Raw genomic sequence first — 27,912 nt, 5'->3', positions numbered from 1 at the left:
AAAAAGAAATAACTTGGAGAAGAAATGCGCACATTTCAGACACAGGCGCAATCCCCTTACATCGTTCAACATCGACTAAGAACAAAACAAAAACAAAGCAACTCACTTCCGAGCCTCGAGGCCTCACGCAGGATCCCAGTCTTGCCTGTTGGTTAATGGGGTGCGGCATGTCGGTGTCTCCCCCCCACCACCATCTCCACCTCCACCTCCACCCATCACCCTCTCATCCCCAGTCACAGCATCTCCGAGGCCTGGATCCAGGTGCTGCAGAGCCTGTTCGGGGGCAGAAAAAGTGTCGGAGCTGGAGGAACTCAGAGATCCAAGCGCGGCCCGTCTGCGGCAGAGTATTTTCTATGTGTGCGCGACCAGTGTCTATGCTCGGACATAAGGGGAGAAAGACGCACACATCGCTCTCTGTTATCATTTTTTTTTTTCATGTTTGCAGCACAAAACTGCTTTTTGTTCCCCATTTTTTTTTTCATTGACGAGGGTTAATGGATAGAGGCTTGGGCGTTTGATCACATGGCTACAATTCACCTGAGATGGAGACAAAGAGAGCAAAGAGAGACGGGAGAGGGAGAGGGAGAAAACCGGGAGTCAGGCTCAACATGAGAGGCAACCGGCACACAGGGGTCATTGTTGAAATCATTTTGTGTGTACGTGTGTGCGCGCGTGTATGTGTGTGTGTGTGTGTGTGTGTGTGTGTGTGTGTGTGTGTGTGTGTGTGTGTGTGTCTGTGTGTGTGTGTGTGTGTGTGTGTGTGTGTGTGTGTCCGTCCGGGTGCGCATCAGATGCTCCTCTCATCTTTCCCACCACTCCATGCTTTAAAATCACAGCGTGGACAAATCGTCCATCCGTCCATGCACATAAAGGTCGGAAAGCGATTAAAACAGTCAAGATAAATAAATTATCCTCTGATTCATATGACAAACTTGGGCTTTGATTTGTTGTGAGTCATGTTTTTATTTTTTTGGAGCTCGTGCGTTCACTTTATCAGTTTTCATTCAACAAGTAATAATGATGGATTAATTGTGACTAAAACCCAATTACGATTCAATGTTCATTCATTCATGATGTATTAAAAAAAAAAACCTTCAAACGACTTCCTGAAAATGTGATTTATAAAGCTCTAAACGCATTTAAGTTTTCTGTGAGACTAATTTATGAAGCTTTAATGCCAGATCTTTTTAGAGGCCGTGAATCTGAATCCCCATCTAAGTTTTTCTTTTTTTTTAAATGTTTCAAATGGCACCACGTTTAAGTCTGATGAGTTTTATAGGAGGCACACATCCGGTACCGGAAGAAATAGCGTTAATTCAGAGTTGAACTTTACAATTCGTGTGCGATTTTTATGTATTTTTTTTTCAGGAATGTAACCACAGAGGGCAATAACTCCCCTCGCGATTGTTTATTTGTTTGATATAACATGTCAACACGTCTCAACAAAGCTGGCCTTCTCCTGCCTCTAAATGGACGCACTGTAGAGTCATTTAAGCCACTCCGAGGTAAAACTCTCACCTCTTCTCCGCTGGAAAACGTTGCAGTGACGGACGGACGGACAATAACAGTGCGCCGCTCCGGGCCAATCAGAGGGCGGCGGGGTAATTGAAGGACCAATAGGAGCGCTGCTTTTGGCCGAAGGGGCGGGGCTGACGGTGTGCTGGAATGCTGCCTCTCTGGGAATGTTTTCCACTTTCAATCACTTTTTTTTTCGCTCAGTCCTTCTCACAAGGCGCTCTTTAAGCCCCGGTGTTGCCACACAGAGCAGCCATTCATCGGCTCTACAGTCAGCCACACACACTCCTATGCTGAACCACTGGGCATCTAAATTGGTAAGTTATGTAATTTTACCTATAAAACAAAATTTCTTATAGAAATCGGAATATTTCGTATTGATATTTCGCTGCGTCTATAACATGTGTCTCGAATTACTTTAATAAATCAGGCATTATTTTAATTGAAGTTTGTGCCTTCCAAAATATGTCATCGACGGATTACATCTTTTCCGGATGTTGCTTCTATAACAAACATAAAAATTACATCCATGGTGTAGATGAACTTTTGACTGTAATATGGTCACACGCGATGCGCTTTGCGGTTGATTTGCGTAAATTTGGAATGGCCCGTTATTTACACAATTACGTTCAAATATTTTTAAAGAATATTTTTTCTCTAAGTGTGTGTTTTCCTGAGTGGTTTTTGTTGTGTGTGTGATTTTTAGATTTAGCTGCTATATCTGAGGAGGATTTCCATCCGGCGGTGGAGACAGTTTGGACACTTTTACGCAGCATGGCTCTGGCTGAGAAGAACCAGCAATAACCGGAACAGTTGGAGACCGCAGACTTTGATTAAAATAACTTTGGACTATCTCATAATAACATCGCATTTGAGGGCTATCTTGTCATCTTAGTTAAACTTTGGGAAAGAAGAAGAAGAAAAACAGAAAATGTCCGGTGAGGAGCACAGCCTGTCTGAGGCGGAGCTGAGTCCCGGAGGGTCAGACGATGTCCACTCATTGTCACCGACCCAGGCCGGAGCGCCGCCCGGTCAGGACTCCCCTCTGACCGGGCCGCCGCCGCAGCTCACCGCGCTATGCGTGGCGGAGGGCGACGACCGGAGCCGGAGCGGAGCCAAATCGGAGGAGGAGGACGACCGCTTCCCGATCGGCATCAGGGAGGCGGTGAGCCAGGTGCTGGATGGATATGACTGGACACTTGTGCCCATGCCGGTGCGCGTAAACAACGGAAATAAAGCGAAACCGCACGTCAAAAGGCCCATGAACGCCTTCATGGTGTGGGCGCAGGCGGCGAGGAGGAAGCTGGCCGACCAGTACCCCCACCTGCACAACGCGGAGCTCAGCAAGACCCTGGGGAAACTGTGGAGGTTTGTATGAGGAGGGGGTCCCACTGGGCAGCGGGACGTAAAGCGACACGTTTCCTCCACGCTCGTGCGTAAAGGTTAAAATGTAACATTTTGACAAATTCTCAGCTCAAAGTGATGTTAAAAATTGAACACATCTCATCAAACAATTATCATGATGATTTTCTTTATTGTATTGCTTCAAGAAAAGGAAAAAAAAAAAAGATTAAATCACCAAAATGACAAATCACTCCAAAATTGATCCATTGCGCACGACATCAGTTGGAAACGCATATCCGAATTTCCAAACATATTCTCAGAAAATAATTTTCCAATCAACCCCGAGGGTAAATAAGACTAAACCAGTCCGTTTTTCTCCCCCAGGCTGCTGAACGAAAACGACAAGAGGCCATTCATCGAGGAGGCGGAGAGGCTGAGGAAACAGCACAAGAAGGACTACCCGGAGTACAAGTACCAGCCCCGGAGACGCAAAAACGGCAAGCTGACGCCTGCCAGCGAGTCCGACAGTCAGGGGGAAGGGGAGGCCAGCCACTCCCAGTCACACTACAAGACCCTGCATCTGGAACACAACGGAGGGGCAGGCTCTCCCCTGAGCGACCTGCACCACCACCACCACCATCACCACCATCCTGCTGGTAGGTGGCTCACGTGCTTCCGTTTTCCACTCAGTGGGGAAATAGAAGGTTTTCAAGCATCTCATGTAATTACATTTGATCAAGAAAAAAAAAAAGGCAACATATGAAAGACAGTTAGGTTTTAAAGTTCACTTGAAAATGTTGTTGACTCTTCTTTCATTTCTAGGTCAGGGTCACAGCCCGCCCACACCCCCCACCACCCCAAAGACAGAGCTCCAGTCTGGGAAGCTGTCAGATGCCAAGAGGGAGGGGGGAGCCGGAGCGGCTGGGGGATCAGGGGGGTCCAGGGGAGCCCTCGGAGTGGGGGCCGATGGGGCGTCTGGGGGCCCGTCATCGAGCGCTAAACCCCACATCGACTTTGGTACTATGGACATCGGTGAGATCAGCCACGAGGTGATGTCCAACATCGAGCCATTTGACGTGAACGAGTTTGACCAGTACCTGCCCCCGAACGGCCACCCTCAGAGCGGCGCCGGGGCCCCGACGGCGGGGTCCTCGGCCTCGTCCTACGCGTACGCGCTCGCCGCGGCCAGCGGCCACTCGGCCTGGCTCTCCAAGCAGCAGCAGCAGCAGCCTCAGGCCTCGCCGTCTTCGTCCGACCCCTCCAAGGCTCAGGTGAAGATCGAGTCGGCGTCCGCCAGCCACTACGCCGAGGCCTCCTCCTCTCCCTCCTCAGGCACCCATGTCACCTACACCCCGCTCAGCCTGCCTCACTACGGCTCCGCCTTCCCCTCGCTGGCCTCCAGGGCTCAGTTTGAGTATGGAGAGCACCAGGCCCCCGGGGCGTACTATGCCCACTCCAGCCAGGCCCCGGGGCTGTACTCAGCCTTCTCCTACATGGGTCCCACACAGAGGCCTCTGTACACCACCATCGGAGACCCCTCCAGCGTGGCCCCCTCTCACAGCCCCACACACTGGGAGCAGCCTGTTTACACCACACTCACAAGACCCTGAGGGAGACCAGCTGAGCAGAGGAAATATGGGAAGCGTGTGAGTGGATCAGTGTGTCTGTGTGTGCGAAAAAATGCAAGCATGTAATTGTTTGTGTGTATGTGTGCGTGACTGGGTGTGCATGTGTGTGTGTGTGTGGGTGTGCCCGTGCCATATTGACATTATTTTAGAGGTTTTTACAATTTTCTTTTCTTTTTTCTTTTTTTTTTTAGCCAATATAATGCGAGATGCATCCACGGGGCCTTATACAGTTAGAAAAACTGCCACAAACACACACACACACACACACACACAGTATAGAGTGTGACTTTTCAACAGCCAATCATAAATAAGAAAAACCTTAACAAACGTGTGCCATCATAAATTTGCGTACGCAGACGAGTGCGGACAAATGGACGTCAGATTGATGAGTGACCGATCGGACTCAGAAGTGATGGGTTTAGACTGACATAATCAGTTTTTATTAACCAAACTAAAGGATGTTTTCTGTTATTTTATATGAGTAGTAAGTTTATTGTCATTGTCGATATCTAGGGTGTAACTTTATTGTGACTGTTTGATATTACGTGTATACATCAGCACCACTGCTTTGGGAAAAAGCATGTTTTATTTCACTAAGATAGGGTTGTTGTTTTCATGGCCAGCAAAAAGAATAGTTGCGTCTTTTTTTTTTCTTGATGTAGATAGCTGTGTGTATCTCTGTCCTTTCTTTACAGTGACTTCAGTGAATTTAATAATGAAGCTTTTTAAGGGGAAAAATAGGAAAAAGACAGGGAAAGAGAGCTTTTAGAGACGCATTTCAACTCAGTCTTGGACATTTACCTCAATATTATTCATTTTGTGCCAATAGAAAAGGAGAAATATGACCCTGGGTGGCTGACCAAGCTTAATTAAATTATTACAGAGCGTTCACTCTGTTCTGTTCTTGCATTTCGAGTGCCTAACCGTTTGCTGATTTACTTTTGATATACCAGTAAATGAGTTAAAATCTATAAGTTCAAAGTCTCAAACAAATCTCTTGAGATAATTGGCCAGCTTTGGGTTCTACTTAAGGATTAGAATCACATGTACGGCCGTTTTACGCCACATGTAGGCCTGAACCATGTTTTCCTCTTTACAGTTTCTTCCTATGTTTGCGTCTATACAGCCCTCTTCCTCTTCACCAATGTGAATAATGGTCATTACCACGGCGTTGCCTTCACCACGTGACACATACTTTATCATTTTATACTGACCCTTTTACCATGTAGTTATTATTTTTATGTAAGTAATAATGTGTCGTGTGTCACACTTTTGCTTCTTCCATTTTGTATAATTCTGGATAGTTTTGGAAAGTGTTTGCTATACATTCACTTGAGTATTTTGCTTCCTTACAAGAAAAGCAATGTTGAAATATTATTGTTGTCATCTATTAAATCAATTTATTTATAAAAAAAAAAAATCATGCTGTCTTGGACTTATTTCATGCAACAGTGACGCAGTTAGTAAGCGAAGGGTGAAAAATAAATTAAAACCGTACTGCTGACGTGTGAACTGTAATAACACAATCAGAGCGCCACCAACCTAAGCTGTTTAGTGTGTTTGTGTGTGTGGTAGGCTAAAATTGACTACTAATTCCCCACATTTAATCGGCTGGGGACTGCGTGTTACTGAGAAAGACAAAGAGAGCCATTCAGTACGGCCGACGGACAGAAACAGAAAGAAGGGGTGGGTGTAAAGAGCCAGAGGCAAGGCCAATTTCAGCTCAGCAACCAGTGTACACTTGGACTTTTGTACATGGCTTTCCTTTCACGCTGCCTTCTCCTCTCCACCTGAGGCTCCCTCCCTGCCTCCACATTCAGCTGCAGTTTAAACCCTTTTCTGAGGGCATCCAAAACAAAAATGTCAAGCTCATGACTGGCATTGTGTTTGAGGGAGAGCCTGAAAAACAGGGTAACACACGCAACGAAAATCACAGATAACAATCTGAAAAAAAGGAATCATCTGTAAAATTATTGGGAGGGAATGAAGAAAGGTTGCCAAAACATTCAATTAAAAATATTTTGAGAAAGTTGGAGGCACTACGATGAACTTGATTAAATCCAAATGATTCATTCAAGTGGCCCTGATAAAATCATGCAACGGTCGATGAGCATAAAATAAAATACTCAAACTGTGTTTCATTAGTTTGAACTGCCTCCAGGCCATTATACAAACTGAGAAACAAACACATTGTTCAAAAGCTTCAGAAGTCTGTTCATGATACAAGAGCTCAGGCAGAAAGTTTGAATTAAAAAAAGGTGGTCACTTTCATTTTTGTTTCTGGGAGAGAGGTCAGAAAGATCTGAATTTATGAATATATTCATAGTTAAGGTTGTAGCTGGTGGGCCACCATAACGTAAGGTGTGTGTAATATTTCACCTCCATCACATGAGCAACATGCTTGGCCTGACTATTAAAGTTTCCATAATAACATACAGCAAAATACCACTGCGATCTACAAGCTCAAATGTGACTGAACTCATAAAACAGAATAAAAAAGTATACGGGTATATGGGCACCAGCTTAAATAGGAAAATACACACTGGTTTTACACTGTGTGTGAATGTTATATTCTGCTGTAGTTGGTGGTCTACTGCAGCATCAAAGGTACCCTGGTAGATTTTCATTACCTTACAGGCTCACCCAGTAAACCAACATGAGCTCGGCAATATAATTATGCTTGCTGTAATTTGTTTAACCTCCCAACAAGAACTAAAGATATATTCTTTATCTAAAACCATGCAACTGCTGAACCTGTTCCACGTACGATCTTATGAATGCATTTTTTCTTTATTGCATCAGCATAAGATTTAGTTCTGAACTACATTCAATAAAATATTTGTTTTTTTGACATAATTTCATCTCTCAAATTGCACAGCACAGTGATGTCCAGCCATCCATCCATCCACTTTTTACAACTTTTGGTCGAGGAGAGTCAATAAAGCACATTTTGGTTAAAGGCAGGAATTGCTGCGGTGAGGTCACCAGTCCATTACAGGGCAAATAGTTTAAATGACATCTTTCTGAGAATCTCACGAAGCCAAACGTTATTACCTGAATTTATTGGGGACCTTCTGCAATGAATTACATCAGATTGTTCATGTTGAACCGACTCGGAGTTCAGAGTATGTCTCGGTGTTACCCTGCAGCTCCGCTGGAGGCGCTGCGGCGCATCGAAGGACCGATAGAACGACAAAACGAAGAAGAAGCCCGTGACGTCAGCACAGGGCGCCAAATGCGCGAGACAGAAGAAGTGGTGGAATATTGAGCGGAGCCGCTTTAAAGTCAGAAGCAGGTCAGAAATAACTTTATTCACATAAATCTAGACATCTCCTGCCTCTCTGCCTTGACTAATCAGAGAAGCCAAAACATATTAGCGTCTGCAAGCCTTCTGTTGGATTGGTGTGAAGTTTATAGCTTTTAGCTAAAGGCAGGAATGTTTACAAATTAACGACGGAGATAAAACACGTTTCTGTCCGCTGGGCAATTAATTAACGGTCCCTGTTGAATATCCCTGCGGCTGTCGGGAAGAATTATAACTCTCAGAGATTACAGATTAAGGCGTAGACGTTGTGGATTGAGCGCGTGTCCTTCCTTGCAGCAGTCATGGACCTCAGCTCGTTCGAGGCGGATAACTCCTCCAGCTGCCGGCTGGCCTCCCACATCCCCGAGGTGTGCCGGACCGAGGACTGCTGCCTGGGCATCGACGAGGCGGGCAGGGGGCCCGTGCTGGGTACGCAGCCTCATGAATTACTGCTGTGTATCAGCAATCAGCAAGTGTTGCAGAACTGCATCTTCCACCGGCACAAAACAAGAGAGATCCACTCAAATCAGATATATATGACTGTACAGATGCCATGCATTGGTTAAATTATTGTTGTTATTATTGTTTGTGATGCAGGTCCCATGGTGTATGGAATATGTTTCTGTCCAGTTTCCAAAAAGGAAGATCTGAAGGACTTGAAAGTGGCAGGTAATCCTCTTTCTGATTGAACCTCTGCCATACAAGAGGCTCAAAATCAGCCTTTAGAATACAGATACATATGGTCAGCGTGTACCATTGCCTCTTGAATGATGTTATTCTAGGAGCAGGTCGTAACAGATTTTGTAGTTGTTCCTCACTGCTTATTTGTCATCATGATAGAAGAAAATGTGATTAACTGACATCTCTATACGAATTCCACAGTGTAATAATGTCCCAGCACAAAAAAATACACATTGCTGTAAATCCAATTTTTCATTGGATTCTCAGATCTGCATCTAATCCCCCAGATTCAAAGACTCTGACTGAGACTGAAAGAGAAAATCTTTTCCAAAAATTGGATGAGGCCAAAAGTTACATCGGCTGGGCTCTGCAAATCCTCTCGCCGAACACCATCTCTACCAGCATGCTGCAGAGGTACCCGACGCTCTGAGCGCATATCGTTCATTGCTTCAAAACACACTCTAACTTATTCTGTGTTTTTTTTTTCTTTAGGACAAAATACAACCTGAATGCTCTTTCCCACGATACTGCCATTGGTCTGGTACAGTATGCCTTGGACAGTGGCGTACAACTGAAGGAGGTATGTGATCTAGTCGCAACATGATCTGTCATTGTCAAGAGATTATTTATACAGTTTCTTTATAGAATGTTCAGTCCATTAATGTAATAAATAACTTGATTTTAAATTTTTTGTGTTTAATGAACCCGATGCCTTTTTTTTCTCCATTCATTCTTCATTGGATGCTTTCTCCTTTTGTCTCCACCTGTCCTGTCTATCCGTCTGCGTTCCTGACCATGCAGGTTTTTGTGGACACAGTGGGCCCAGCAGAGAAGTATGAGGAAAAGCTCTCCCAGCTGTTTCCGGGTATTGAGGTGACTGTGAGGCCAAAAGCTGACTCCCTCTTCCCTGTCGTCAGTGCAGCCAGTATCTGTGCTAAGGTAAGTGGCCATGTGTGTATCAGTGTACACCTGTCAGGTTGTCATGATGGTTTCGGGTCACCGAGGTGACGCTGAAAAGCTCGACGTCTATTTTGTTCGTATTATCGTCTTGATATTTCAGGTTGCCAGGGACCGTGTGGTCAAAGACTGGAAGTTTGCTGAGGACCTGAGAGAGGTGGACACAGACTACGGGTCAGGATACCCTAATGGTAATACACAGCTGTTTCAGTCCTCCCAAAGCAACATCCTGGAATGATCTGTGCACAAAAAGCATGTAATTAAGACTCAGTTAAATTCTGTATGCCTCACGATGCTATCTAAATATGACTTCTGACTTCTTGGTCCTGGAGGGCTGCAGCTCTTCAGAGTTTCACAGTGGAGCTTCATGATGACACATTCTTTGAAAATAAGTGTGGTGGATCGAGAAAGAGTTAGAGCATTGACATGCCCAATAAAAATAACATCATTATCTAAATCCTGGAGCTGAAGATTTTGTTGATATTTCTCCCCAATATTCCAGTGTCTGAACTATTTAATCTGATTTGAATTTATTCTTTTAAATCCGTGCATGTGTAAATAAGGAATTAAAGAAAATGGGACGGGAGTGGTTGAAAAAAACAACAAATGTAAGATGCAACAGTGGAAAATCAGTGTAGAGCCACTTCTGGAGTGGAGGAGACTCAAATTTTATGTCAACTACAATGAAAACTACCCTTAAGGCTGTGCTCAGTCAATGGCACTATGTTTGGGAAACAATGGGAAATTTGACTCTTACTTCACTATTTGCAAATGAAATCCAATAATTGACTGAAACATTTCCAAAACAGATGCAAACCTCCTCAGATTATTCCTCCTAGTTGTCAAACATCCTCTTTTATATCATCGTGGATTCATACCTTGGCTAGATGTGACGTAACAGCTGTATGTGTACGACGCGACAGTGACGCCTGCTTCTTCCTGTTTCCAGACCCCAAGACCAAAGCCTGGCTGCTGAAGTACATGGATCCCGTGTTTGGTTACCCTCAGTTTGTTCGATTCAGCTGGAGCACCGCACAGACTCTGATGGACAGCAAGGCAGCGACCGTTCATTGGTAAAGAGCCTCTGTGCTGCAGTCCTGGAATGGATGCAATTAAAGGGTTGATTTAAGGCACTGGGGCCATTATTTTGCCCTTAAACATGATTTACAGTCGACCGTGAGCTCCAGGGGAAACTGCTCCATGGAAATTAGTGACAGCAGGTTTTGGGCTGAGAATTTTTTCATTAAAATTTCTTTAATAGCAAGAATATGGTTTTCAGTTTCAAACAGAATTCAAAAGAACAGAAAACGTCACAAAGTGTGTTTAATTTAGTGTGTGTGTCTCGCCTGCATCAGTGTGTGAAAACCGCAGGTCCTTTGATTTCCAGTTTACGCGTGGTGCCAGTGCAAATTGTCTGACCCGAGGGGACGGGCCTTAACCACAGTGTGAAAACCCGTCTGGAGTTGTTAAATCTTCTCCTCAGGGACGACGACGACGAGGAGACGGGGGAGAAGGCGGCTCAGCGACAGAACAACCGGTCCATGCTGTCCTACTTCAGCGCGTCCGCTGGAGGTAAAGACCACAATCCAACCCGCAAGACTCACCGCTTCTTCACTGAGCGGCGGCTGAAGAGCCTCAACACACTGTGAAGACTCACCAAAGGACACACGGCTCATGGGAGCTCTCTTTTTTCACTCTGTGGTGTCACTATAAATCCCTCAACCATCACTGACATTGTCTTTGTATGAACAAATCATACAAAGTCAGATCCTAATCTTGATTTATTTGTACTCATTGTTCTTGTTTTTTTTATATACATAAAAACATTGCTTAAAGCTGGTTCTTTGTATTCCTACAATCCATATTTTTAAAGTCCTGCTGCAGTGTTTTTTTCACCAGCTTGTTTTATTAGTTTTCCTGCTGCAAAGCACCTGTTCAGAGCTGAAAAGTGAGAAAATGTCTTCTTGACTGTAGGAGAGGGAGAACACTCCAATGTGTAGTTTTGCCAGTTAGAAAGGTAATACTGCCCTCTAGTGGTGACATTATAAAAGGACTGATAGTTTGAGTTTTCCTTATTTTTTCATCATAATTTGGAAAATAAATTGGTCTTTAAAAACTGAAATCCTTTAATTTGTCAAAATATTCACAATAAGTTCTTAACCCCTACAAATTTATCAGTCAGTGTTTAAAGGAGGATCCATAACTTTCATACCAGGAAAATATAAGAGTGTGTTTATCATAGAAGCTGTGAATCAGTTAATCTGGAATGAAAATCACCCTTTTTTCCACCAGGATCCCGTTCACGCAGTTCAACTTTTGAAAAATCAATTTTAAAAAGGTAGATCAATACTGCTCATCATCACATACAAAAGCCGTTAAAAATAATTTATTAGGAACTCTCATACCAAGTAAAAGACATTTTGTTCAGGCTGATTCATTAAATGGAAATGTCTTGGTTTGTGTTCTTCTGAGTTTAAAATAGGATGGAGACTCATCTTTGATGTTCAGTCAGATTTGAGCCGAACTGAGTTTGTTTTTCCGCTCAGTGTATTTTTAGTTTTTCAGAGATGGCTTGGCTCAAAAAAAAAAAGAAAGAAAAAAGGAAAACAATGTCTCATTACAAACAGCTTCCCTAACTAATTTAACAATCATGTTATGTAACTTAATCAAAAAACAGTGCAACTCCTTAACAATGAATTTAAATGTAAAAAAATAAACATTTAGTTTTTTTTCTATGCTGAGTCCAGACTTGTTCTTAAAAACATTTATTTGTAAATTAAATTTACACACTGAAAGTAATTTCCTTGGGCAGTAGGTGGCACACTGTGTCTACACACAAAACAGAAGGATCTTTGGGCACAATGTGAGCAATCACTAAAATCCTTCACTTGTGCAGTTTGATCGTAACATTGTTCAAATCTGAGGTGTAAATGTTACTAATATACACTCCTAAAAAGCATGTCTGACGATATAAACAGCTGTCTCTTTCTTCATTTGTAAGATTTCAGATACCTGATGAGATCAGTGATGAATGACTTTAGACGTCAGCAGAAACTCTGAACCAAATCATTTTTTGCACTCTTAGCTGCAGTATTACACATTAAACAAAGTGAACACAGATAATGTAATAAAACTATTGTGAAGGGTGAATCCGCAGGAAGCTTGATGGTGTCGCTGGGATCTGGATTAATCCAACAAACTGTTCGGACGGATGAAATCACAGCAGCTCTTCTCTAGTAAATCTCTCTGTCTCTTGATGGGCTTCATCTTCTTCAGGCTGACGCACTTCACACAAAACTTTATCACAGGAACACAAAAGGTCTTCATAAAAATATATATTTCCCATTGCTTTGCTATAAGGGTTCCCTGCTCGTTCCCCCTGCTGCTAGTCGTCGTTGGGTTTGTGTCTGGCCTCCTGGATCTTCTTCCCACAGTTCATCGCTAGAGTGGAGACGGCGAACGATGACAGGATGATGATGGAGGTTCCCACAAAGTGAGAGGAGGCGCCTCTGGGGGCGGCTCGCAGGGCTTTCCTGGGGAAGCTCTCGGCGTTGAGGGCGGCGGTGGCGGTCATCGTCTGGGCCGCGGGCTCCATGGTCGTAGCTGGTGCCGTGATGTCCGAGAGCTGGAGGCAGAAGGTCAGCGGGTCCCTGGAGGTCCTGTGTCCGCCGGAGAGTCCGCAGGAAGTGTCAGGATCTCTCTGCAATGACCAGCAGGTCTCGCTTGATCTGTTGCGTCCGGTCTGATACGCGTCTCTACTCCTTCTTAGAGGTCCATTTATAACCTTCCCAGCCTTTTGAGCTAATTCCTCCCAGTAGCCCAGTGTCCGACTGCGTCAGTGGGATTAAAATAGAGCGTCCACGCCTTGGTAAGACTGGGGTGGTGATCTGTTTCAGCTTAAGACCGTCTAATCTAATGCTATTAGATCACTCTGGCACTGTTACACGGTGAATGACTGGACTTGTTTATGGGAAAGAGGCTTGTTGACCTTGCCCTGTAGTCATATAATTAGCAAAAGGTCTCAAACAGCGATGACACTAAGACACTTGTAGCTGTCCAGGGATTTCTGTCGGACCTCCTAGTTTCTCTGGCAAAACGCTTCAAGTGTATCTCGACACCTGCCACTTTGGGTAATGTCACAAACTGACAGAAAGCACATGTTGAAGAAGAAACTATCTGCCAAACCATGGCAGGTGTTCACAAACAGCATTCGGGAGAAATAACCAAGTGTCTCCAGACAAAAGGAAACTAAGTGCTCAGGAGGGGAAGCAGATTAGGACGCACCAACGTTTGGCTGCATGTCTGTTTTTCCATTGATTAGCGGCTGTGGCTGCAGCCAGGATGAGTCACCACAGACAGGCCAACCAGGGCTGCCACATTTTTTCTGAGCACGCACTGTTTGTTCTTCTTGTGAAGATAAGGCGGTGTACAGCTTGAAAAGATCATTAAAAGATCCAGATTAGTTTGGCGAGGAGAGTACGTGTGATCGGGAATCTGCAGGATGACTGCACGGATTGACCTTTAAGTTTTAATTAACATCCTGTGAATCCAGTCTACCGAAGCTGAATTAGGATGAAATATCCACCGAGGAGGACATCACTCATCGATACATCACACTGATGTTTGCACACCCGATTTATCTTAGTCGACCGTCTTCAAAATCAACATTATTTTTGCTATTTGAAAGTTTGTGTGATCATCTGCAAATTGTTTAAGATAGAAGATAAAATATTGTGAATAATATTCGACAGACAGGAGGATTTTCTGCAGCGTCCTTGTCAGGAAACGACAGCACGTCCAATGAATCGATTACACGTCTTCTAAAATGTGGCACTTTGTTGCTGGACTGAAATGAAGAAAGTAACATAGCAGGAAAATAGCCTTGCATGCAGAGAAAACTCATTTGTTTATACACTTGTCATAAACCAAAGCAACATCAGGAAGGTGTTTGATATGATCCTTCCATCTCATCTGTAGCGGAGCCAGAGTGGGGGCAAGGGGGCAGTCGCCCCAGGGCCCACAAGGTCATAGGGCCCCGTTTCATGTGATGTGTTCACATTTAATCGGAAATAAATTATTATGATAAAATGTGCAGTGTGTGCGAGAAGGTATACGCATATGAGTGTGGGCTCCAATTTGCCAATTCTTACATTACGGCTGTCCGTGAATGCATCAGAGCTGTAAGCCAGCGCTGATTGGCTGTGCGGCATGAACGAGTTTTTTCTTTTGCACTTGATCTGAACTCTTTGGAGGGAAGTTAAACAATATGCTAAACACTATGCTAGCCGCTAGCAGTACTACCCAAAACCTAACATCGGAACCACTGGTGAGTCAGTGAAACCTTCAAAAATATTATCTTAATGAGAATGCTGTGGTCTTAAACACCTGGCTATTTGAATGTACCTTGTGTTGCTCTCAACTACAAGAGACCGCCGAGTCTATTTTTTTTCTAATATACGTGAATTCCAAAAGATACAGATAGCTGTGTCTATATCTGTCTGAATAGATTGTGTCATTTTAGACCAGCTGTGTTCATTTTATATTTAAGCTGTATCAAAGATGGTACAGATGTAGCCCGTGACCTTTTAATGTGAGCTTTCAGCACCATGGACAGCGGACGCTCTGAGATTGACACCATAGATCGTTAATATGAATGGATAGAGTTTTCGTGACGTCACCCATAGCGTTCCGTTCCCAAATGCTGTTCTGCAGACTTCAGTGAGTCCAGCAGGACGTCTCCATAATCGAACATTTGAAACCGGATGTAAATGGGATTGGCCCAGCCTGTCACGTGACCGCATCACGAGGACAGAAGAGGCTCTGTGATAGGGCGATTATGCAAAACTTTAACTCGTAATATAAAATCAACAGATGATTTATCTGAAAATCAGAGTCTGGTGAAGCCAGCACGGTTGTAGAAACTAGTGATAGAGACCCAAACCTGGCGCTTTATATGTTTATTTTCACTCAGAAAATCGGCGTTTTTGAATGGGTTCCAATTAGACCGGGGCTCTTTTTGAAACCAGCATCATCGCCCCCTGCTGGAATTTCCCCGGAATTACAGCTTTTTGCACTTCCGCATTATCTTCATGTTTTATGAGCGGAGGTTGGCGCTTGATTGACACCTGTCAGGCTGCATTTGTCTGTATGTGTGTGTGCGTGCATATGTGTATTTGTTCTTCAGAACAAGTTTGTGAACTGGTTTGTGACTTTATTCTGCTTTCTGAGGCATATAGGTTTTCTTGGCTCAATAAAAGTGAGCATTATTGTGTTGTTTGATGGTAGGATGAGGTATTGTTTGAATGGTAAAATTACTGTCATAAGGGCCCGTCGAAAATGCTCCGCCCCCTCTGTACTGAGACCCACGCTCCGCCTCTGCATCTCATCTATAAAACATCCCATCAGCAGTGTCTTGTGTGCTGTTTTCAGCACCAAGGTCAGTGTCATGACCCTAGTTAAAGCGGTCCGCAGGTCTCTCTTAATCCCTGCAGCTGTCACACACAGCCCCAGTTTCTTTTCACGGCATCCTTTCTGCTAATTGGATTGCACTGCTTCCTTTCCATGACTGACACAGAAAGCTTTTATGAATGAACACAGGAGTTGTACACGATGCAGACCGACAATGAGTCAGAGATCGAGGAAGGGAAGACATTGTTACATAACTTGAAAAGCGCAACGTCTCCTTCTCTCATATGTATGAACAAACTGTCTGTAATTACATGAATAGCCTCATAAAAGACCCATGTCTGCTGTCCTGCAGTTTGAGAGCTCGATCCTAATGCATTATTCTTTAAATATTGTAAAATTACCTGCATTTTAAGGGAGATATCATTAAATATGTGCATGCAGCTCCCATCCTTCACTCAGTCATCTGGTTCAATTTGGCCCTCTGCTACAGATGATGAATTTGTGGCCCTCATGATCAGGCTGCAAATCTCTGAGCATAAAAAGCCACGTCGTTATTTTTTTATAGGCTCCATTCTGCATGGGTATGAATCCAGCGCTACATTTTTAATCGATGTTTCTGCGACAGTCATTAAATCTCTGCTGGAAATCCCATAATGCTCTGTGTATTCCCACAGCAGCCCGAACAGTTTGATTTAAAGCTGCTCCTTCTCTGTGAATCCGCAGCGTGATCGGTAGCCACGGTATCCTCGTTCTCCATGGACGCTGCTGTACATCAAACTTAGATTAAATGATCTCTGTTGGGCTGCCTCAGGAGGTCTGGCATTTTCACCGGGCTCACTCAACATATGGTGGCTCCTCTTAATTGGACTAGCTGATCCTGACCACATGGTGTCCCTATTGCCTCAAAATCATCAGCAGATTTCTTTTCCCCATGGCTTGTCTAGATGATTTAGTTCTCAGAGTTTTTTTATTTTTTTATTTTACATTATTAATGATTTAGTTCATTTTTTTAAGTCCTCTACAGAGATGTGTTTTTTTTTCCTCTATCCTATAAAGACAAAACCAGCAGCAGTTTTCAGTGACAGCTCAGGGGCCAGCAACAATGATATCACAACCGTCTCACAAGCAGATGTCATAATACTCAGTCACAAACATAAAGTCACTGGTGGATTTAAGAGAATAAAACAGAGTGTCTCATCATGCTGCTGCCTGTCAGGGCCGGGATATATAAGGCAACAACTGAACTTAGCTCTCGAGGTGCATGTGGTGGAGGCAAAAGAAAATGAGCAGGTTGGGGGACAAATTGTGATGGAGAGATGACTGACAGAGAGCAGCAGGCCGAAAGGTGTAAATACACAGTGTTTCATCGGGGATTGTGTGACTGCAGACAGGCCAGAGTCCTCATTGTGACAAATGTCCGTCATTAAAATCACTCACAATCACATGTGAGTGTGAGAATCTTCATCACAGAGGATGGAGCATGTTATTGGCCAGGAAGGCAGTGTGATGCTTTGAATGATCCTTTCACTATAATCTTTAGTCCTGTGTGATATTTAAATGTTATCCCAACACGTAAAACCTTTCTGGACACTGCAGCAGGCCATGGACAGGACCGCCATGGCATTAGTATTCGCTGATGGCTGAGGAGTCTTTCACCACGATCTGCCCTTTTCGACTCAGAAAAAAAAAAAAAACTGTTTAGAGATGTCTCAGGAACATTTCAACTAACTGAGCATGCAGCCTCACAATTCCCAAGATCTTGATCTGACTGAGTGTTTGATATGAGTACTGGATGAACATGGCGGATCTCTGCACGGTCTCTGCACGTTTGACTTTATCAACTACAGGCTAAGTCTAATGTGTGAAGTACATGACCCAACAGGTTCTGGGAGCTCTTTCAGCAGACCTCCACAGCAATAATCCCTTGTTTTCGCGCCATTCTGAGTGGGCAGGGAGGGAGAAAGAAAGAACTCTTGGCTCAAATATTCTGGAGTCAATGGATTTCATTGCGATGCGAATCAGAATCCAATGAAAATCTGAGCCGGTTGAAGTGTTACTTTCTGTGTATGTGTTTGCAATAAACTTATGTCACAGATATTGTGAACTTATGAGCCCCAAACTTTATCTTCAGCCAACACACGTGTCTGGACATGTTTCATCAATATGTTGTTTTTCATGTTGTAATCATTTAAGTTATGTTTTCTGCCACGTTTTATGGGAAACCCCGTTGACAGCGTCCCACATTGTGGATGATAAAGTTTTTCAATATTTCATAACGGGACCAGAAAAAAAAAAAAATTCAAGTTGCACACATTATCTTTACCTCTTGCCAGCTTTGCGGGTTTATGTATGTATGATGATTCACCCCAGAGATTGTGGATTGTATGGTGTTTTATTTAGAGAAGCTTCTCTTCCCAGACTAGGCTTTTAACACAGCTTGTAGTTCTGTGACCCACTTCCAGGCAGACGAGCGCTGGAAATGAGACGAGGTTGAAGCTGCTGTGGCTTTTTAAAGAACTGAGGTTTAACGGAGCACATCACTGATATTTTATTTAATTTTCGCAAAAAAAAAGCACCTGATTTAACTTTAACTTGCACAGGTAAATAAATTGAAACACTTAAATCCTCCTAATGCAGTTTAAACCCAGCTGTCATTTAATTGAATGTCAATTAGCTCCAGCTCATCTGCAAAGAGACACTTAACAATCAGACACTTTGTGCAGAATCAACCAAAAATGTACAGGAAATCAAAATGTCACTGTAATAGTTTGGAGAGGAATTCCTTCAAATTGCAAAAAGCATTGTTGCTGTCCTGTATTTAGCATCAAATGTTTATTTCCTGAATATCTGTCATGTGTTGTTCAGAATTAATAGTCTCAATAACGCGTGGTTCAAAAAATAAAAGCACTTTATAGGGAAAACAGTCAATGCAATATTTTAATGCTTTTTGCCTCTATTCTCATTCATTCATAGGTCAGTGTGCTTGAAATATCAACACATTATATGATGTAAAATGGAAGCAATTAGTCCCTTAATCAATTAGTGCTGTGATTGTGAAAGGGGGATGCCGGAGGATTAAAGGGGTTAGTCCTAATTCCCTGCTTTCATGCAGCAAAGCTAATGTGACGTTGTTAACCTCAGTATCAGCTGCAGGAAATTGAAATATAATCTGCAGCTGCTGGGATAAATGCATAATGTCTTGTGTCATTTGAAATGTCAAAAGGTCACCGGTTCTAAAGTCTGAGTCAAGGAGACAGATTCCATTTCTGTCCACCGCGATACGCTCTACATGTACCGAATGTGCTTTAATGACATGGACACAAGGCGATTTATGTAACTATGAACATATTGTGGTTGCCGATGCCAGACAGGCTGATCTATTTAGATTTTGTAAGCACGACCATTCCCACAGTTTAAAGAAAATGTGAAAAGAGCCATATTGTGGGATTCTGAAACATGCCTCACACAGCCACACAATATAATTAAATCCAATAACATCTCTAAATGCTAATGTTAAACCATGAAGATAATGGACTCCAGCAGTATCACTGCCAACCACAGCCAAAATTAGACACAGTTCACCTAAACCAACCAAAACGAGGCCATACAAGTGGAAAAAAAGGTCTCATGATATAATGATTTTTTCTTTCTGTGGCCGCTTTAGCTGGTGAAGTTAGAAGTTGTTGTAGCCACCATGAAAGCGCGCAGCCACATTGCCATGTCTCAGATCTCACAGGCTGCTGGTGGTGTGAGAATGTGGGAAGATTTTCTTGGCACACTTTGGGCATCTTTGTACCAACCGAGCCTTGTTAAAAAAACACCACAGCGTACCTGAGTATTCGTGCTTTTTATGTTCAACTCTTCACAGGTGCCGTGTTTAAAAAAGCCCAGCCATCCCAAACTGGTGTCTTGAACTGGAGAATAAGTTCCCTGTACCCAAAATTACTGCCACAGTGAACAGACCTCGATCCAGCAGAGCACGTTTGAGATGCACGGGAATGTTGCATTGATGTGAAGCTCGAGTCTGCAGCAACTCTGTGATACTGTCATGTTAATATGGAGCCAAATCTCCGGGGGATTATTTCCAGCACCTCGTTGAATGGCACAAAGTGGAAATGCAGCTCTGAAGCAGAAATGTGATCCAGTTCTGCTGCTTGTACCTCATGTTGTGGCATGTCAGTGGAGAAGTCCTATCAATTAACCAAACGTTTGTGGATCTGTGGATCTAAGAATGGCAAATACAACTCGATCTTGATTCCTTTTTTTGAGAGAGATCTGAAATATGCAGTGTTTATTGCTAGGATTTAATCTGCATTTTAAAAAGAGTGCAATCATGTTTTCACTCCCACTGGTTGTCTGCATGTTACAGTTTGTGTTGGCTGCCCTCACACGCACACAGAGCGGATGTGGAAGCAGGGGGAGGCACTTTCAGGCTATGAAGAGATGCGAGCTGACGTGGCTCTTGTGAGACTGGCTTACCGGGACGGGAAATGGGATCGCACGAGCGGCAGGCGTACTCCAAATCCCAGCCCTGCCAAGCTGCTGGCTGCAGGGAGCCGGCCCGGCGTGACCTCCCCGGGGGCATCTTTTCAGAAAACTATGACATCATTTCAGCAGAGCGAAGGGAAAAAAAGGTTTCTGCCTGTTCTAACTGTGCGTTTTACGAGCTTCAGTCAGCCGCCACCTCCTCCCCCTCCCCAAATCTCACAGCAACTAATGAACAAAAAGATGTAAAATTCATGTGCCTTCATTCATTATTTAATATTAATGAGAAAAAAAAAAAGCTGCATAAGCTGAATGTGGTGGAGACGTCAGGCAAGCTAGTATCTGGGTCATTCCCAAAAACATCATTTTTCACCTGCTGACACTTAAAGCACATTTACATGTAAAGGATATTTCCGCATATTCTTTTTCCTTTTTGAAGATGGGACAGAACAAGATCATCGCAGGGCTGACTCGGGCTGAAAAACCAAGATGGGATTACAACTGACCAAATTGGATTTTGAAATGTGCTAATTAAATATGTCATGCCGGCATAAAAGTGAAAGGTTGAGGGAGAAATAGATGATGGGAAGTAACACATTGTGATCACTGAAACACCAGCTCAGCTTAATATTTGCAATGATATCTTAAAATAGTTCTTTTCAATACAAAGCAAGCAACTGTGTTTTGTACTAAATACAGTAAATGCACATTGTGAGGGAGCTATAAATGTGTGTGTGTGATGGGGGGGGGGGCTGCATTGTTAAATTAGTAGAGCGGGGCTATGTATAATTTATCTTCCAATAGATTATGTTCAATATCACTACTACCCATTTTAGGATATTTTTTTTCTTCCCCTCATATCTAAAGCAGACACCAAGTGAACATCAGTCTATGTCGTCTCTGCTCTGAATTGAATCCATTAGTCATCCATTTAAAACCTCACCTCACACCGTGCCGCTTCGGCTGTCTCTTCGCTGGCTGCATCACAGGTCGCCTCCGTCCTCGCCGGCTTCACCCCTCTCTGGACCTCCGGTCTCCTGATAACACATTATTATACATCATATTAAAAATCATGTACTACAAGGTAGATTATTACTGGGTGGGATTTTTTTCTCCCTTCCTGTTCTGTCTGAAAATAGTGACACACTTACAATAGCATTATTATGACAAAAAACAAACACCTGACTTTAATACTTTCTGCTTTTTCTTCTTTTTTTTTTGCTTTTTTTGGTGGTGGTGGCGGCATAATGTTTAAACAATGTTAATGAAAGTATTTGTTGTCGCACATTATGAAAGTTCATTCATATATATATATATATATATATATATATATATATATATATATATATATATACACACAGTATGTACACACACACAGGAAGACCCTTTGACAACTCTGGTTTTTATTCAGCAGCAGATGTTACATAAAACAAGATGCACTATTAATTTTGGTGATATGTACCATGACCTTCTGGGGTAAAAAGATTAGAATCAAAACTCAGTTTTTCATAATGTCACAGTTACGTTCAGACTTTGGATTTTTTTAGTGTGGGAACAGAGAACTAACCACTACACCACCGTCTGGCCTGATCACAATTCACATGAACTCAAAAAGTCTCATTTTCTGAAATATTTCAGCAATATAAACCATCTATCCAACCAGCTGCAGCATCTCAAGAGTTTCTCTCTCGACTGGTCACCTTTGACCATTCCTCCCTCTGTGGTACTTTTTCTTGTGAGAATGTTTAACAGTGTAAAATTACTCAAACTTTGTGTGAACTGAAACCTGGACTTTACCCTTGAAAGCTGCCTTGCAGTCAGCGATTACTGCTGTGTGGCGTTGCACTGATTTCCTTTGTGTCGATGAGACTGTGCAGCCTTTGTATTGACGGTGCATCCACATGTGTTTGCAGACTCAGCGAGAACAGAACAGTCCATGAGATATGAATATTGGACAAATAGAAAACATGTGGTCTCAGTTCATCTGGCTGCATCCCAAAATGTGTTTTCTCTCCAGAAGCACAGCGGTGGGAATTTCCATTCCGGCGATCACTCATTGGCATGTTGATCAGGAATGTGGATAACTGAAGGGTGAAGAGCTGTGAAATGTTATGTGGCAATGAATCCCGCTTGTGACAGGTGTGAATGTTGAATAATGCATAAAGCTCGCTGCCATTTTTCATTGGAAAAGCAGTGGGAACATGACAGCTGGACGTGTTGACTCATGGGGATGTTTTTGTGCCTCGTACAATAAAAAACAAAACTGTGTTAACTCCTAAACCCAGAAGTAACTTAATAACTCTGCAGGGTAACGTCATCGTGAAAGCTGTTGGTATTTTGAAGATAGATGTCAAGTTAGTTCATAAGAAGTGTTGAAATCGTTTAGAATATTGATGCCATATCAAATATAGAACTTGTAATTTTACCAAGTAGATTTTAGACACTTTGTGTCCAATTCAAATTCATTACCAATAGTTGCCTACTGGTGTTAGTCTCTGGGCCATTAGTCCTGACATCTAACATAAAACTCCAGAGATAAGTGCGAAGTGACCTCTTACACACAACAGATCACTAATGATTGCAAAAAAGAAGACAATGCTGTCATAAGAATATGAAAACACCTGCAAACACGAAAGGGCAGAGACAGAAATGAGCACAACCACAAAAAACAACCGGAGCGATGCTAAGGTAACAAAAAAGAAACTCCAAAAATACCCCCAGTGCACCCAGAGACAGAAAAAGGACACAAAACAACCACAAAGGCAACGCGATTGCAGAGACAAATGACCTGACACACACAAAAGAAATGAGACAAAATTGCCACAAACAGACCAAGAGGACAAAGAAGAGAAAACTGCTCAAAAAAGCAAAACAAAATGGCGACATAAATACTTGAAGCAATAAAAACCAGACCAGAAATGAAACGTCTCAACTCCAGCCTGCAGGCCAAATGTGACGCTTGCTTCATTTCTAATTTCCCTGGAACAATTATCATGATTTACCTACAACACAGGTGAAGTGATATGCTCCACTCCTGTTGAATAGCCAAGCCCTTATGTTCTTCTGTAAGCACCTTAGGGAAATGCCTTTCACCCCTATTTCATCCAATTGAGGAAAGTGGAGGTCCGCTGCAGCACATCTCTGCCCGGGGACTCTTGTCTCATTGTTGCGCCCATGATTTAGTGCTGAATCGCTAAATGGATGGTTCAGTCAGTTGCAACGTAGTGATTGTATTGATTAGGTTTGATAAGTAGCAGTCAGGGCTGCAGTGTGGGTTGGCAGAGGAGTGCTTTTGTCTCATAGTCGGAATATCTCTGGCAGGACGGGGGGCCGCAGAGTATGCATGTTGTCCCTGAGCGTGCACTGACACAGTCCAAAAACATGGGTGTGAGGATACACATTGCTCTTAAATTGAGACGTGTGTATGAGTGTATTAGGTTGTATATCTCTCTGTGTTTGCAGTGATGGGACTGTTGACCAGTAGACAAACTGTATTTTTTTTTTTTTTTTTTTGCATTTTGCATTTTTGGTCCAGGTCTAGGAAACTATACACTTTTCCATTGGTGTGAATGTGTCTTATTAACTGTGTGATGGAGAGGTGATCTGTCATGGTGAGCAGGTATCAGCTTCAACACACTGAAATGGATCAATGGATTGATATTAACAATAATTAAAGCCGCAAGCGGCATTGGACGGGACCTCGCCCTCTGGCAAGGTGGCCCCACTGAGGCCGTCCTTGCACCTTGATGACTGAAGTCCAGGTCACTGGGAACCTTGCTCCTCCATAAACAACCATTTTCATGACTTGACCTCATTTCCTGTTGTAAATGGGCTTTTATTTTGAAGGAATTATGACCTTCTATTTTAGAAACATAATACAGGCTTCCACTAACACAGTTTAGCACGAAATTATGAAGCTGCTTTGTAAAAATATGTCATTTTTAGCAAAAATGTGACTTTTATTTTGAAGGGGTGTGAGGCTTTTATTTTGATAGTCATGTGTGCTCCAGTTTAGCAAACACCAATATATCCATCTTGCTCCTCAATAACATCGATTTTCATGACTTGATCTCATTTTGTTGTAAATGGGCTTTTATTTTGAAGGAATTTTGACCTAATATTTTGGAAACATAGTACATGCTTCCACTGATACTGTTTACCCTGAAATTATGAAGCTGTTTTGTTAAAAATGTCATTTTAAAAAAAAAAGTGACTTTTATTTTGAAGGGGTGTGAGGCTTTTATTTGATAGTCATGTGTGCTCCACTTTAGCAAACACCAGTATATCCATCTTGCTCCTCTATAACATCGATTTTCATGACTTGATCTCATTTTGTTGTAAATGGGCTTTTATTTTGAAGGAATTTTGACCTTGTATTTTGGAAACGTAGTACATGCTTCCACTAATACTGTTTAACCTGAAATTAGGAAGCTGCTTTGTTAAAAATGTCATTTTTTAAAAAAAAGTGACTTTTATTTTGAAGGGGTGTGAGGCTTTTATTTTGATAGTCATGTGTGCTCCACTTTAGCAAACACCAGTATATCCATCTTGCTCCTCTATAACATCGATTTTCATGACTTGATCTCATTTTGTTGTAAATGGGCTTTTATTTTGAAGGAATTTTGACCTAATATTTTGTAAACATAGTACATGCTTCCACTAACACTGTTTACCCCGAAATTATGAAGCTGTTTTGTTAAAAATGTCATTTTCTGCAAAAATGTGACTTTTAGTTTGTGGGGGTCTGAGGCTTTTATTTTGATAGTCATGTGTGCTCCACCAATATATCAATTTGAGTGTCAGAATAGTATCATTCCATACCATTGTCTGTCTGTGCATCAATCTATCCATGCATTCATCCATCCATCCATCATTTATCCACCTATTAAAGACTGATTTCAGGTGTATAGTGTGTGTCAGGTGATATTTCTGCAGGGTGACAGCTGTTTGGACCATTCCAATGTGTTTCAAGTGTTGCTTCCTCAGTGGCTTGCTGCTGCAGGGGCACTGTTGCTTCAGTCATGTGTGATTTGTGGTCACGGAGCGCCATCTACTGTGAAAAGCAGGTACAACATGCAGAATGTTTTACAGCTGGTCCCAGATCAGCCTATGCCCATATATGGCTTAAGTAGGTCACATGATGTCAGAGTGTGACTCGGCAGACACACAGTTTCTCTTTGGTCAAAACAGCTGGGGAAACACATTTCCGTGGACCAAAGTGAGCAAACAATGTCAGAAAGTGATAGGAAATTTAGTTGTCTTTCACTGTAGAGCTTTTCAGAGCAGTCAGACTTATAGTTTTGAAACGGGAGGCTTAATTGATGAAGAAGGTGAGATTTTTGAGCAAAATTTGAGCAAAATTTTGAGCAGAAAGTGTGAATGACGGACTTCCTGTTGCATTTAGGTCATAGGCACGAGTGAGAAAGTTGTAGGTCTCGATGAGACGAACGCATGCATATGTTTCTTTTCTCTGTACGACATTCTGAAAGACAAACAATACATTGTCTTGGTTTTGGGGTGAGGAGTATTTTCAGGCACATTTGATTTGACAGGAAATAACGGACTTCCTGTTGGATTTAGGTATAGGTATGTCTCTTGGTAAATTGTAGAGCTCGATGAGACGAACTCATCCATGTTAATTTTATTTCTCTGCGACATTCGTGCGGGTCGCACTGTCCATTGTAGTGTTGCAAGTGCGTTTTCAGACTTCAAAATTTAAGGGTTAATAAAATCCACACCCTGAGACTTTTGAAAAAGTTTTGAACATCGGCGGAAGAGAAGCTTGTCCTCTTTTATTTGGCACCACTCTGACGTCTCCACGACAAGCAGTGTCGGAGCAGATAATTTTTAAAGGAGGAGTCATTTTTAGCCAAATTTTACACTGAAAGGGAAATAGTGGACTTCCTGTTGGGTTTAGAACATTTTTGTCAATTAGAGATTTTTAGATCTTGAGGAGACGAACGCATCCACATCAATTTGATCTCTCTACGGCATTCCTAGTGGTTGCTGTGGCTATTTTACTGTTTCTAGGTGGCGCTAGAGAGCGGATGGGCTTATGGGGTTAATTTTTCCACCATATAAAATTTTTTGCGAGTCAGGATGTGCCTGCCAAATTTGGTGAGTTTTCGTGCATGTTTAGGGGGTCAAAATTGCATTTAAAGACGCCAGGAGTATAATAATAATAATAATTAAAGCCGCAAGCGGCATTGGACGGGACCTCGCCCTCTGGCAAGGTGGCCCCACTGAGGCCGTCCTTGAACCTTGATGACCGAAGTCCAGGTCACTGGGAACCTTGCTCCTCCATAAACAACCATTTTGATGACTTGACCTCATTTTCTGTTGTAAATGGTCTTTTATTTTGAAGGGATTTTGGGCTTTCATTTTGGGAACGTAGTACATGCTTCCACTAACACTGTTTACCTTGAAATTAGGAAGCTGCTTTGTTAAAAATGTCATTTTCTGCAAAAATGTGACTTTTATTTTGAAGGGGTGTGAGACTTTTATTTTGATAGTCATGTGTGCTCCACTTTAGCAAACACCAATATATCCATCTTGCTCCTTCACAAACATCCATTTACATGACTTGACCTCATTGTGTTGTAAATGGGCTTTTATTTTGAAGGAATTATGACCTTCTATTTTGGAAATGTAGTACATGCTTCCACTAACAGAGTTTAACTCAAAATTATGAAGCTGTTTTGTAAAAAAATGTAATTTTTTGCAAAAATGTGACTTTTATTTTGAAGGGTTTGAGGCTTTTATTTTGATAGTCATGTGTGCGCCAGTTTAGCTGACACCAATATATCCATCTTGCTCCTCCATAAACATCCATTTTCATGACTTGACCTCATTATCTGTTGTGAACGGGCTTTTATTTTGAAGGAATTTTGACCTTATCGTTTTAGAAACGAAGTACATGCTTCCACTAATACTGTGTACCCCGAAATTATGAAGCTGCTTTTTTAAAATTGTCATTTTTTGCAAAAATGTGACTTTTAGTTTGAAGGGATCTGAGGCTTTTATTTTGATAGTCATGTGTGCTCCACCAATATATCAATTTGAGTGTCAGAATAGTGTCATTCCATACCATTGTCTGTCTGTGCATCAATCCATCCATGCATTCATCCATCCATTCATCATCCATAAACCTGTTAAAGACTGATTTCAGGTGTATGGTGTTCATCAGGTGATATTTCTGCAGGGTGACAGCTGTTTGGACCATTCCCAATGTGTTTCAAGTGTTGCTTCCTCAGTGGCTTGCTGCTGCAGGGGCACTGCTGCTTCAGTCATGTGTGATTTGTGGTCACGGTGCGCCATCTACTGTGGAAAGCAGGTACAACATGCAGAATGTTTTACAGCAGCTCTCAGGTCAGCCCAGAGGCTCAATGCCCATATATGGCTTAAGTAGTTCAAGAGGTTAGATTTAGGTATGGGTATGTCTGTGGTTAAATTGTAGATCTCGATGAGACGAATTCATCCATGTTAATTTTATTTCTCTGCGACATTCGTGCGGGTCGCACTGTCCACTGTAGTGTTTGAAGTGCGTTTTCAGACTTCAAACTTTAAGGGTTAACAGCATCCACACCGTGA

The 27,912-nt window shown here is 42.6% G+C and overlaps 2 protein-coding genes across 4 annotated transcripts; both read left to right on the top strand.

The window, feature by feature from the left end:
- Positions 1–285: 285 nt before the first annotated feature.
- On the top strand, positions 286–4,530 carry LOC115390571 (transcription factor Sox-10-like). Of its 2 annotated transcripts, none has more exons than XM_030094480.1 (4): positions 286–292; positions 2,444–2,883; positions 3,244–3,515; positions 3,682–4,530. In XM_030094480.1, the coding sequence occupies exons 2-4, from the start codon at positions 2,447–2,449 to the stop codon at positions 4,467–4,469; spliced, it is 1,497 nt and encodes a 498-aa protein (XP_029950340.1). In that variant the 5' UTR covers positions 286–292; positions 2,444–2,446; the 3' UTR covers positions 4,470–4,530. The 2 variants fall into 2 exon arrangements, with proteins under 2 accessions (XP_029950340.1, XP_029950339.1); XM_030094479.1 differs by lacking the exon at positions 286–292 and adding an exon at positions 1,725–1,832 and having other exon boundaries at positions 2,222–2,883.
- A 3,191-nt stretch (positions 4,531–7,721) lies between these two features.
- Positions 7,722–12,164, top strand: LOC115390576 (ribonuclease H2 subunit A-like). Of its 2 annotated transcripts, none has more exons than XM_030094486.1 (9): positions 7,722–7,782; positions 8,092–8,220; positions 8,389–8,460; positions 8,760–8,886; positions 8,965–9,052; positions 9,274–9,411; positions 9,533–9,620; positions 10,379–10,502; positions 10,913–12,164. In XM_030094486.1, the coding sequence occupies exons 2-9, from the start codon at positions 8,094–8,096 to the stop codon at positions 11,076–11,078; spliced, it is 930 nt and encodes a 309-aa protein (XP_029950346.1). In that variant the 5' UTR covers positions 7,722–7,782; positions 8,092–8,093; the 3' UTR covers positions 11,079–12,164. The 2 variants fall into 2 exon arrangements, with proteins under 2 accessions (XP_029950346.1, XP_029950347.1); XM_030094487.1 differs by having other exon boundaries at positions 7,734–7,782; positions 8,089–8,220.
- The last annotated feature ends 15,748 nt before the right edge of the window (positions 12,165–27,912 follow it).

The sequence above is a fragment of the Salarias fasciatus genome, chromosome 6 (genome assembly GCF_902148845.1).
Source record: "Salarias fasciatus chromosome 6, fSalaFa1.1, whole genome shotgun sequence".
NCBI lineage: Eukaryota > Metazoa > Chordata > Actinopteri > Blenniiformes > Blenniidae > Salarias > Salarias fasciatus.
This window is presented reverse-complemented; position numbering and strand designations above follow the sequence as displayed.

Bases quoted from the DNA above. Each gene is read 5' to 3' on its own strand.
- LOC115390571 (XM_030094480.1), top strand. From the start codon at position 2,447: ATGTCCGGTGAGGAGCACAGCCTGTCTGAGGCGGAGCTGAGTCCCGGA. The intron at 2,884-3,243 runs GTTTGTATGAGG...TTTCTCCCCCAG, and splicing joins ACCCTGGGGAAACTGTGGAG to GCTGCTGAACGAAAACGACA. The intron at 3,516-3,681 runs GTAGGTGGCTCA...TTTCATTTCTAG, and splicing joins CCATCACCACCATCCTGCTG to GTCAGGGTCACAGCCCGCCC.
- LOC115390576 (XM_030094486.1), top strand. From the start codon at position 8,094: ATGGACCTCAGCTCGTTCGAGGCGGATAACTCCTCCAGCTGCCGGCTG. The intron at 8,221-8,388 runs GTACGCAGCCTC...TTTGTGATGCAG, and splicing joins GGGCAGGGGGCCCGTGCTGG to GTCCCATGGTGTATGGAATA. The intron at 8,887-8,964 runs GTACCCGACGCT...TTTTTTCTTTAG, and splicing joins TCTACCAGCATGCTGCAGAG to GACAAAATACAACCTGAATG.